General features: G+C 34.5%; 1 protein-coding gene across 1 annotated transcript in view; it reads right to left on the bottom strand.

Moving 5' to 3' along the window:
* The window catches only part of LOC139528806 (uncharacterized), a 53,160-nt gene that overhangs the window by 27,082 nt on the left and 13,192 nt on the right, over positions 1-12,886 (bottom strand). The window contains exons 13-15 of the mRNA XM_071325011.1: positions 12,577-12,716; positions 4,659-4,833; positions 3,505-3,575 (exon numbers count right to left, since the gene is read on the bottom strand). Of these exons, the coding sequence (XP_071181112.1) occupies positions 3,505-3,575; positions 4,659-4,833; positions 12,577-12,716 (386 nt within the window). The remainder of the gene's footprint in view (positions 1-3,504; positions 3,576-4,658; positions 4,834-12,576; positions 12,717-12,886) is intronic.

Raw genomic sequence — 12,886 nt, 5'->3', positions numbered from 1 at the left:
CAAATAAAGAAAACAAAATGTGAAAAGATATGAACAGAAATCCACATATAACACAACTAGAAAATGGGAACAGAGCAACATGTACCCCAAAAACATTGTTATCTCAAGTGCTCTGGAAGGGTAAGATCCTGCCCAACATGTGGCATCTGTCATATTGTTCAACATATGTATAAATTCAGTTACAAGTCTCATATGGAGGAGTTGGGTTTGTACACTATAAGTTATCTCCCCTTGGATGCATTGGACCAGGATTAGTTTGACAGATGCACATCTTCAGGTGGTATAAGACAAATGCAAAGTTTCATTGATCATATATGGTTAAAGAATGGTACTTAAAAGCTTACATTCACAAACAGACCAAAGCACTGGGTGATTACTATATACATTCAAATATAAACTAGAGGCTCTAAAGAGCCTGTGTCGCTCACCTTGGTCTTGTGCATATTAAATAATGGACACGGATAAATTCATGACATAATTGTGTTTTGGTGATAGTGATGTGTTTGTAGATCTTACTTTACTGAACATTCTTGTTGCTACAAATATCTCTGTCTATAATGAACTTGGCCCAGTAATTACAGTGGAAAATATTTTCTACAAATTTACAAAAATTTATGACAAATGTTAAAAATTAGCTATAAAGGGCAATAACTCCTTAAGGGGTCAATTGACTATTTTGGTCATGTAAACTTATTTGTAGATCTTATTTTGCTGAACGTTATTGCTGTATACAGTTTATCTCTATCTATAATAATATTCAAGATAATGACAAAAAACGGCAAAATTTCCTTAAAATTACCAATTCAGGACAGTAACCTAACAACGGGTTGTCCGATCCATGTGAAAACATCAGGGCAGATAGATCTTGACCTGATAAACAATTAAACCCTGTCAGATTTTCTCTTAATGCTTCGGTTTTTGAGTTATAAGCCAAAAACTGCATTTTACCCCTATGTTCTATTATTAGCCGTAGCACTTTTTGGTTGATTGGCCAGGTCACGCCACACATTTTTTAAACAAATTACCCCAATGATGATTGTGGCAAAGCTTAGTTTAATTTGGCCCAGTAGTTTCAGGGAAGAAGATTTTTGTAAAAGATTACTAAGATTTACCAAAAAATGGTTAAAAATTGACTATAAAGGGCAATAACTCCTTCAGGGGTCAACTGACCATTTTGGTCATGCTGACTTATTTGTAAATCTTACTTTGCTGAACATTATTGCTGTTTACCGTTTATCTCTATCTATAATAATATTCAAGATAATAACCAAAAACAGCAAAATTTCCTTAAAATTACCTATTCAGGGGCAGCAACCCAACAACAGGTTGTCCGATTCATCTGAAAATTTCAGGACAGGTAGATCTTGACCTGATAAACACTTTTACTGCTGTCAGATTTGCTCTAAATGCTTTGGTTTTTGAGTTATAAGCCAAAAACTGCATTTTACCCCTATGTTCTATTTTTAGCCATGGTGGCCATCTTGGTTGGTTGGCCGGGTCACGCCACACATTTTTTAAACTAGATATCCCAAAGATGATTGTGGCCAAGTTTGGATTAATTTGGCCCAGTAGTTTCAGAGGAGAAGATTTTTGTAAAAGATTACTAAGATTTACGAAAAATGGTTAAAAATTGACTATAAAGGTCAATAACTCCTAAAGGGGTCAACTAACCATTTTGGTCATGTTGACTTATTTGTAAATCTTACTTTGCTGAACATTATTGCTGTTTACAGTTTATCTCTATCTATAATAATATTCAAGATAATAGCCAAAAACAGCAAAAATTCCCTAAAATTACCAGTTCAGGGGCAGCAACCCAATAACGGGTTGTCGGATTCATCTGAAAATTTGAGGGCAGATAAATCTTGACCTGATAAACAATTATACCCCATGTCAGATTTGCTCTAAATGCTTTGGTTTTTGAGTTATAAGCCAAAAACTGCATTTTACCCCTATGTTCTATTTTTAGCCATGGCGGCCATCTTGGTTGGTTGGCCGGGTCACGCCACACATTTTTTAAACTAGATACCCCAATGATGATTGTGGCCAAGTTTGGTTTAATTTGGCCCAGTAGTTTCAGAGGAGAAGATTTTTGTAAAAGTTAACAACGACGGACGACGACGACGCCGGACGCCAAGTGATGGGAAAAGCTCACTTGGCCCTTCGGGCCAGGTGAGCTAAAAAGAAGATGTGGTATGATTGCCAATGAGACAACTATCCAAAAAAATACAAAATGACACAGACATTAACACTTACAGGTCACCGTAGGGCCTTCAACAATGAGAAAATAGTCAGCTATAAAAGGCCCAGATAAGACAATGTATAACAATTCAAACGAGAAAACTAACAGCCTTATTTATGTAAAAATAAATGAACGAAAAACAACTTTGTCTGTAGGAAGTAATATGTTGACAATTAAAGTTTGGTTTTAACAGTTTATTTTGTAAAATTGTGAAAGCCATCAAGATGAAAAACAGCAATAAAACAATTTCCTTTTTTTAACTGGTAAACATGTGTATTGTAAACCCATGTAAATAAACCCATGAAACCTTATCTTCTGCTGTCAGATGTTAAATAATGTTGGATATTGTGTTAAACAAATTTATTCAAATAAGTCATCTTCTTTTAGATTTCTGTTTTCTAGCTCCTTGTCTACTAATTTAAGAATGTCAGCTCAATTGTTCTGTTGTCGTGTGTATGAAACATTGAACTTCTCAAGTACTTTTTTAAGTTCTATAACTGTCAGCTTTCCTAACAAACGATGTGAGAATGCTTTCTTAATTTCAGTCTTTTTCACTGAATCCTCCTTTTTATCTTCCCTTGTAATGTATGCCCTTATTTCATCAGAGCTGACCCCAATCAAATTCTCAACATTGGTGAAATCTCTTTCATTTGAGAATAAAAGTCCGCAAATTTCCCTAATCCATTGGATTGTAGCCAGGAACAAACAGCGATAACATCCCACTGTTCTGCCATACTGTTTCCATGCGGTAAACAATCTGGTAACCGAACATGTCATATCAGGGAGAACAGTTGAAAAAGAAATTCTGGAAACCAGTTACTACTCTGACACTTCGTATCTCTCTCCCCTTTAGGAGTACCGATATGCATATATAGTTCCATTCGAAACGCTCGGGCATTATCCAACGGATTTAACATGCGCAAAAAGTAAACAAAATTGCAGAATAAAACATGTTTTATATCGATATTTAAACGTTCTATCAACTGAAAAAGAGATTTTCTTCTCTTTAGGTACAACCACCCATCTAATTAAGTTATATGAGAGAACAACTACCCACACAATTTCAATTCCTCCTCCCCCCATCACCCATGCAAAAAAAGATCAACTGCCGTCCAACACCCCCATACATTTTTTTCTGGAATAGCCCTCAGTAAATGGTGCAATGTAAGGTTTAAAAGTGGACAATATTTTTCAAACACTTGGAAGGTTTATAAATGTTTTCATTCAGCTATATATATATATGAGATGGAATATAAACTTACTTTAGCTTTCATACTCATGATACACATCTCTAGTTTTAAATCAATTCCCATTCTAGCTGTCGCTCCAAAGGCTGAAAAATAGTTTAAAAATAGTTGAAACTTTTTCATGTCTTTTCACATTTGTTATTGTGTTACTGTTCCATTATTGACTTTTCCACACAACTTATATAAATATAGTTTTTACCACTGTATCAAGTGTGAAACGATATTTATCCAACAGAGACAGTTAAAGGAAAAGGTCTGGTAAGGGCTTTTTGGGCCTAAAACTTGAAGTACATCTGATGAAAGATTATTGACATTATTTAACCCACGTCTTCTTCAGTTGATTTAATTAGTTTATGTAAAAGACTTGCACTAATTTGTTTCATTGAAGATGCTCAAATTCAAACTTTGAAATGAACAAGAATGTGTCCAAAGTACACGGATGCCCCACTCCCACTATCATTTTCCATGTTCAATGGACCGTGAAATTGGATAAAAAATATAATTAGGCATTAAAATTAGAAAGATAATATCATAGGGAACATGTGTACTAAGTTTCAAGTTGATTGGACTTCAACTTCATCAAAAACTACCTTGACCAAAAACTTTAACCTGAAATATGCACTTTCATTTTTTATGTTCAGTAGACCGTGAAATTGGGGTCAAAAGTTTAATTTGGCTTTAAAATTAGAAAGATCATATCATAAGGAACATGTGTACTAAGTTTCAAGTTGATTGGACTTCAACTTCATCAAAAACTACCTTGACCAAAAACTTTAACCTGAAGCGGGACGATTGGACAAACTAAGGAAAGGTCGAAGGGATGCACAGACGAGAAAACATAATGCCCATAAAAGGGGCATAATAAATGGGGCATAAAATTGCTCTATGTTTGGGCCAAAAAGGGGACTTATCAGGCCTACTCCTCATGCTCCTTTTGAAATTTAACTGTTGAGAATGAATAAATATTGTATTACATGGGATCTGCAAAAAGATGTGTTCTTTCAAGTTGACGTCCTCAGGTTTGTTTTTTTTTTTTCATGATGTCACAATGAAAATTTCAGAGGATGAATCTAGAAAATCAGATGTCATAATCAAATGGTCCAACCATAAATAAGAATGTGATACAAATAGTTATACCAGTAGCTATGACAACCCTAATTTATAATTACCTAAATGTAATGGTATTGGTCCAACCATGAATAAGAAGTTGATTCCAGGAACAGGTCCCGGATTTATAATCTGCATATCTAAGCTAGCCAATGGGAAACTTCCCTCAAAACAAAAATCTTCTTTCTCAGGAAATTCTCCTTCCCCATGGTCACCTTTCTCCCTCAATTCCATCAACTAAATTACAATATAGATTTTTTTTAATTTTTATTATGCAAAATAAATCCATGGTAATTATAAAGATAGCCTAACAAATTATTCTGATAAAAAACAAAATAAGATTGCCCAATAACATCATATGGTTAAGAAAATTTCAATAAATTGCAATAAGGAGTTAAGGAGGACTCAAATATGACTATCCAGCTTATGATATCCCATTTAAAATAAAATCATTTACATCATTTATATGAAGAAATGAAATAAAAAGTGCAAAAGTAACTTCATATGATTAAGAATCTGTGAAAGTTTCACATAATTCTGTCAAGTGTTTTTTAAAAAGGATCAGATGTGAATACAACAGTGGGACAAACAGATGAACAGGGGAAAAGATAATCAGATGGACATACAGATAAACAGGAGAAAAGATAATCAGATGGACATACAGATAAACAGGGGAAAAGATATTCAGATGGACATACAGATGAACAGGGGAAAAGATATTCAGATGGACATACAGATAAACAGGGGAAAAGATAATCAGATGGACATACAGATAAACAGGGGAAAAGATAATCAGATGGACATACAGATGAACAGGGGAAAAGATATTCAGATGGACATACAGATAAACAGGGGAAAAGATAATCAGATGGACATACAGATAAACAGGAGAAAAGATAATCACATACAGATAAACAGGGGAAAAGATAATCAGATGGACATACAGATAAACAGGAGAAAAGATAATCAGATGGACATACAGATAAACAGGAGAAAATATAATCAGATGGACATACAGATAAACAGGAGAAAAGATAATCACATACAGATAAACAGGAGAAAAGATAATCAGATGGACATACAGATAAACAGGAGAAAAGATAATCAGATGGACATACAGATGAACAGGAGAAAAGATAATCAGATGGACATACAGATAAACAGGAGAAAAGATAATCAGATGGACATACAGATAAACAGGAGAAAAGATAATCAGATGGACATACAGATAAACAGGGGAAAAGATATTCAGATGGACATACAGATGAACAGGGGAAAAGATAATCAGATGGACATACAGATAAACAGGAGAAAAGATAATCAGATGGACATACAGATAAACAGGAGAAAAGATAATCACATACAGATAAACAGGAGAAAAGATAATCAGATGGACATACAGATAAACAGGAGAAAAGATAATCAGATGGACATACAGATGAACAGGAGAAAAGATAATCAGATGGACATACAGATAAACAGGAGAAAAGATAATCAGATGGACATACAGATAAACAGGAGAAAAGATAATCAGATGGACATACAGATAAACAGGAGAAAAGATAATCACATACAGATAAACAGGAGAAAAGATAATCAGATGGACATACAGATAAACAGGAGAAAAGATAATCAGATGGACATACAGATAAACAGGAGAAAAGATAATCAGATGGACATACAGATAAACAGGGGAAAAGATAATCAGATGGACATACAGATGAACAGGGGAAAAGATAATCAGATGGACATACAGATAAACAGGAGAAAAGATATTCAGATGGACATACAGATAAACAGGGGAAAAGATAATCAGATGGACATACAGATAAACAGGGGAAAAGATAATCAGATGGACATACAGATGAACAGGAGAAAAGATAATCAGATGGACATACAGATGAACAGGAGAAAAGATAATCAGATGGACATACAGATGAACAGGAGAAAAGATAATCAGATGGACATACAGATAAACAGGAGAAAAGATAATCACATACAGATAAACAGGAGAAAAGATAATCAGATGGACATACAGATAAACAGGAGAAAAGATAATCAGATGGACATACAGATAAACAGGAGAAAAGATAATCACATACAGATAAACAGGAGAAAAGATAATCAGATGGACATACAGATAAACAGGAGAAAAGATAATCACATACAGATAAACAGGAGAAAAGATAATCAGATGGACATACAGATAAACAGGAGAAAAGATATTCAGATGGACATACAGATAAACAGGAGAAAAGATAATCAGATGGACATACAGATAAACAGGGGAAAAGATAATCAGATGGACATACAGATGAACAGGAGAAAAGATAATCAGATGGACATACAGATGAACAGGAGAAAAGATAATCAGATGGACATACAGATAAACAGGAGAAAAGATAATCAGATGGACATACAGATAAACAGGAGAAAAGATAATCACATACAGATAAACAGGAGAAAAGATATTCAGATGGACATACAGATAAACAGGGGAAAAGATAATCAGATGGACATACAGATAAACAGGGGAAAAGATAATCAGATGGACATACAGATAAACAGGGGAAAAGATAATCAGATGGACAAACAGATGAACAGGGGAAAAGATAATCAGATGGACATACAGATAAACAGGGGAAAAGATAATCAGATGGACATACAGATAAACAGGAGAAAAGATAATCAGATGGACATACAGATGAACAGGAGAAAAGACAATCAGATGGACATACAGATAAACAGGGGAAAAGATAATCAGATGGACATACAGATGAACAGGAGAAAAGACAATCAGATGGACATACAGATAAACAGGGGAAAAGATAATCAGATGGACATACAGATGAACAGGAGAAAAGATAATCAGATGGACATACAAATGAACAGGAGAAAAGATAATCAGATGGACATACAGATAAACAGGAGAAAAGATAATCAGATGGACATACAGATAAACAGGAGAAAAGATAATCACATACAGATAAACAGGAGAAAAGATATTCAGATGGACATACAGATAAACAGGGGAAAAGATAATCAGATGGACAAACAGATGAACAGGGGAAAAGATAATCAGATGGACATACAGATAAACAGGGGAAAAGATAATCAGATGGACATACAGATAAACAGGGGAAAAGATAATCAGATGGACATACAGATAAACAGGAGAAAAGATAATCAGATGGACATACAGATAAACAGGAGAAAAGATAATCAGATGGACATACAGATAAACAGGAGAAAAGATAATCACATACAGATAAACAGGAGAAAAGATATTCAGATGGACATACAGATAAACAGGGGAAAAGATAATCAGATGGACATACAGATAAACAGGGGAAAAGATAATCAGATGGACATACAGATAAACAGGAGAAAAGATAATCACATACAGATAAACAGGAGAAAAGATAATCAGATGGACATACAGATGAACAGGAGAAAAGATAATCAGATGGACATACAGATAAACAGGAGAAAAGATAATCAGATGGACATACAGATAAACAGGAGAAAAGATAATCAGATGGACATACAGATAAACAGGAGAAAAGATAATCACATACAGATAAACAGGAGAAAAGATAATCAGATGGACATACAGATAAACAGGGGAAAAGATAATCAGATGGACATACAGATGAACAGGGGAAAAGATAATCAGATGGACATACAGATAAACAGGAGAAAAGATATTCAGATGGACATACAGATAAACAGGGGAAAAGATAATCAGATGGACATACAGATAAACAGGGGAAAAGATAATCAGATGGACATACAGATGAACAGGAGAAAAGATAATCAGATGGACATACAGATGAACAGGAGAAAAGATAATCAGATGGACATACAGATGAACAGGAGAAAAGATAATCAGATGGACATACAGATAAACAGGAGAAAAGATAATCACATACAGATAAACAGGAGAAAAGATAATCAGATGGACATACAGATAAACAGGAGAAAAGATAATCAGATGGACATACAGATAAACAGGAGAAAAGATAATCACATACAGATAAACAGGAGAAAAGATAATCAGATGGACATACAGATAAACAGGGGAAAAGATAATCAGATGGACATACAGATGAACAGGGGAAAAGATAATCAGATGGACATACAGATAAACAGGAGAAAAGATAATCACATACAGATAAACAGGAGAAAAGATAATCAGATGGACATACAGATAAACAGGAGAAAAGATAATCACATACAGATAAACAGGAGAAAAGATAATCAGATGGACATACAGATAAACAGGAGAAAAGATATTCAGATGGACATACAGATAAACAGGAGAAAAGATAATCAGATGGACATACAGATAAACAGGGGAAAAGATAATCAGATGGACATACAGATGAACAGGAGAAAAGATAATCAGATGGACATACAGATGAACAGGAGAAAAGATAATCAGATGGACATACAGATAAACAGGAGAAAAGATAATCAGATGGACATACAGATAAACAGGAGAAAAGATAATCACATACAGATAAACAGGAGAAAAGATATTCAGATGGACATACAGATAAACAGGGGAAAAGATAATCAGATGGACATACAGATAAACAGGGGAAAAGATAATCAGATGGACATACAGATAAACAGGGGAAAAGATAATCAGATGGACAAACAGATGAACAGGGGAAAAGATAATCAGATGGACATACAGATAAACAGGGGAAAAGATAATCAGATGGACATACAGATAAACAGGAGAAAAGATAATCAGATGGACATACAGATAAACAGGGGAAAAGATAATCAGATGGACATACAGATGAACAGGAGAAAAGATAATCAGATGGACATACAAATGAACAGGAGAAAAGATAATCAGATGGACATACAGATATACAGGAGAAAAGATAATCAGATGGACATACAGATAAACAGGAGAAAAGATAATCACATACAGATAAACAGGAGAAAAGATATTCAGATGGACATACAGATAAACAGGGGAAAAGATAATCAGATGGACAAACAGATGAACAGGGGAAAAGATAATCAGATGGACATACAGATAAACAGGGGAAAAGATAATCAGATGGACATACAGATAAACAGGGGAAAAGATAATCAGATGGACATACAGATAAACAGGAGAAAAGATAATCAGATGGACATACAGATAAACAGGAGAAAAGATAATCAGATGGACATACAGATAAACAGGAGAAAAGATAATCACATACAGATAAACAGGAGAAAAGATATTCAGATGGACATACAGATAAACAGGGGAAAAGATAATCAGATGGACATACAGATAAACAGGGGAAAAGATAATCAGATGGACATACAGATAAACAGGAGAAAAGATAATCACATACAGATAAACAGGAGAAAAGATAATCAGATGGACATACAGATAAACAGGAGAAAAGATAATCAGATGGACATACAGATGAACAGGGGAAAAGATAATCAGATGGACATACAGATAAACAGGGGAAAAGATAATCAGATGGACATACAGATAAACAGGGGAAAAGATAATCAGATGGACATACAGATAAACAGGGGAAAAGATAATCAGATGGACATACAGATAAACAGGAGAAAAGATAATCAGATGGACAAACAGATGAACAGGGGAAAAGATAATCAGATGGACATACAGATGAACAGGGGAAAAGATAATCAGATGGACATACAGATAAACAGGGGAAAAGATAATCAGATGGACATACAGATAAACAGGGGAAAAGATAATCAGATGGACATACAGATAAACAGGGGAAAAGATAATCAGATGGACATACAGATAAACAGGAGAAAAGATAATCAGATGGACATACAGATAAACAGGAGAAAAGATAATCAGATGGACATACAGATAAACAGGGGAAAAGATAATCAGATGGACATACAGATAAACAGGAGAAAAGATAATCAGATGGACATACAGATGAACAGGGGAAAAGATAATCAGATGGACATACAGATGAACAGGGGAAAAGATAATCAGATGGACATACAGATGAACAGGAGAAAAGATAATCAGATGGACAAACAGATAAACAGGAGAAAAGATAATCAGATGGACAAACAGATGAAAAGGAGAAAAGATAATCAGATGGACATACAGATGAACAGGAGAAAAGACAATCAGATGGACAAACAGATGAACAGGAGAAAAGACAATCAGATGGACAAACAGATGAACAGGAGAAAAGACAATCAGATGGACATACAGATGAACAGGAGAAAAGATAATCAGATAGACATACAGATGAACAGGAGTAAAGATAATCAGATAGACATACAGATGAACAGGAGAAAAGATAATCAGATGGACATACAGATGAACAGGAGAAAAGATAATCAGGAGAAAAGATAATCAGATGGACATACAGATGAACAGGAGAAAAGATAATCAGATGGACATACAGATGAACAGGAGAAAAGATAATCAGATGGACATACAGATGAACAGGAGAAAAGATAATCAGATGGACATACAGATGAACAGGAGAAAAGATAATCAGATGGACATACAGATGAACAGGAGAAAAGATAATCAGATGGACAAACAGATGAACTGGAGAAAAGATAATCAGATGGACATACAGATAAACAGGAGAAGAGATAATCAGATGGACATACAGATGAACTGGAGAAAAGATAATCAGATGGACATACAGATGAACAGGAGAAAAGATAATCAGATGGACATACAGATGAACAGGAGAAAAGATAATCAGATGGACATACAGATGAACAGGAGAAAAGATAATCAGATGGACAAACAGATGAACAGGAGAAAAGATAATCAGATGGACAAACAGATGAACAGGAGAAAAGATAATCAGATGGACAAACAGATGAACAGGAGAAAAGATAATCAGATGGACAAACAGATGAACAGGAGAAAAGATAATCAGATGGACAAACAGATGGTCCGAGTACACAGTTATCGTCCTTTGATTTTCGTTGTCCACGAATATAGTCCTTAGTGTGGACAGTGTGTTACTTGCCAATTTTTGTTATACCCCTTCCAAATTTATTTCTCTATGTTTTATGCCTCATATAGCAAGTTGGGGGGGTGAAATGACACTGTAGAACAATTTGGGTCATAAATATTAATGTAAAGTAGTGATTAGGTCCAGCTGAAAAAGGTCAAAAATTAGCACTTCGGAAGCTGTCAAAAGATTTCAAGACCCCCTTAACACAATATTGTCCATATTTTGAGTTAGAGCTGATGAAGTTTTCTATAATTTTGATATAATTTGTCCCAAAAGTAGTACAACACACTGTAAAAATATTATTGAGAAAGCGCAGGTGGGATTTTTTTAATTTTCATTTATTGTCTAAAAGAAATGCACTACGAAATAACTGTGTACTCGGACCAGATGAACAGGAGAAAAGATAATCAGATGGACATACAGATGAACAGGAGAAAAGATAATCAGATGGACAAACAGATGAACAGGAGAAAAGATAATCAGATGGACATACAGATGAACAGGAGAAAAGATAATCAGATGGACAAACAGATGAACAGGAGAAAAAATAATCAGATGAACAAACAGATGAACAGGAGAAAAGATAATCAGATGGACAAACAGATAAACAGGAGAAAAGATAATCAGATGGACATACAGATGAACAGGAGAAAAGATAATCAGATGGACAAACAGATGAACAGGAGAAAAGATAATCAGATGGACAAACAGATGAACAGGAGAAAAGATAATCAGATGGACAAACAGATGAACAGGAGAAAAGATAATCAGATGGACAAACAGATGAACAGGAGAAAAGATAATCAGATGGACAAACAGATGAACAGGAGAAAAGATAATCAGATGGACAAACAGATGAACAGGAGAAAAGATAATCAGATGGACATACAGATGAACAGGAGAAAAGATAATCAGATGAACATACAGATGAACTGTCTCCCGAATCACTACATATTAATAAGATATGTAAAATACTCACTGCATACAAAGTGGCATTTCTAATCTCATTAATAAGAACTAGACACTTTGTCATATCCAAACCAAACTCAGATACTTCTTCAAGAAGGTCAGGTAAGGTCAAGGAATAAACTCGGTCTAAAAATGGATCTCGTGCTTGTTCTGAGGTAAAAAGTAAAAGTAAATAATTTATTAATTTTGAAGAGTTTACAAGAAGAAATCCTATCTTTTTTTTTTAAATATCCTCCAATTTTAAATGTAATTGTCTGAATATGATGGAGCCTGTGATTCAGAGGTTGTCGTTTGTTGCTACAATGTATTTATCATATTTA

The sequence above is a fragment of the Mytilus edulis genome, chromosome 6, assembly GCF_963676685.1.
Source record: "Mytilus edulis chromosome 6, xbMytEdul2.2, whole genome shotgun sequence".
Taxonomy (NCBI): domain Eukaryota; kingdom Metazoa; phylum Mollusca; class Bivalvia; order Mytilida; family Mytilidae; genus Mytilus; species Mytilus edulis.
The sequence above is the reverse complement of the archived record's forward strand: the minus strand, read 5'-3'. Positions and strand labels throughout refer to the sequence as shown.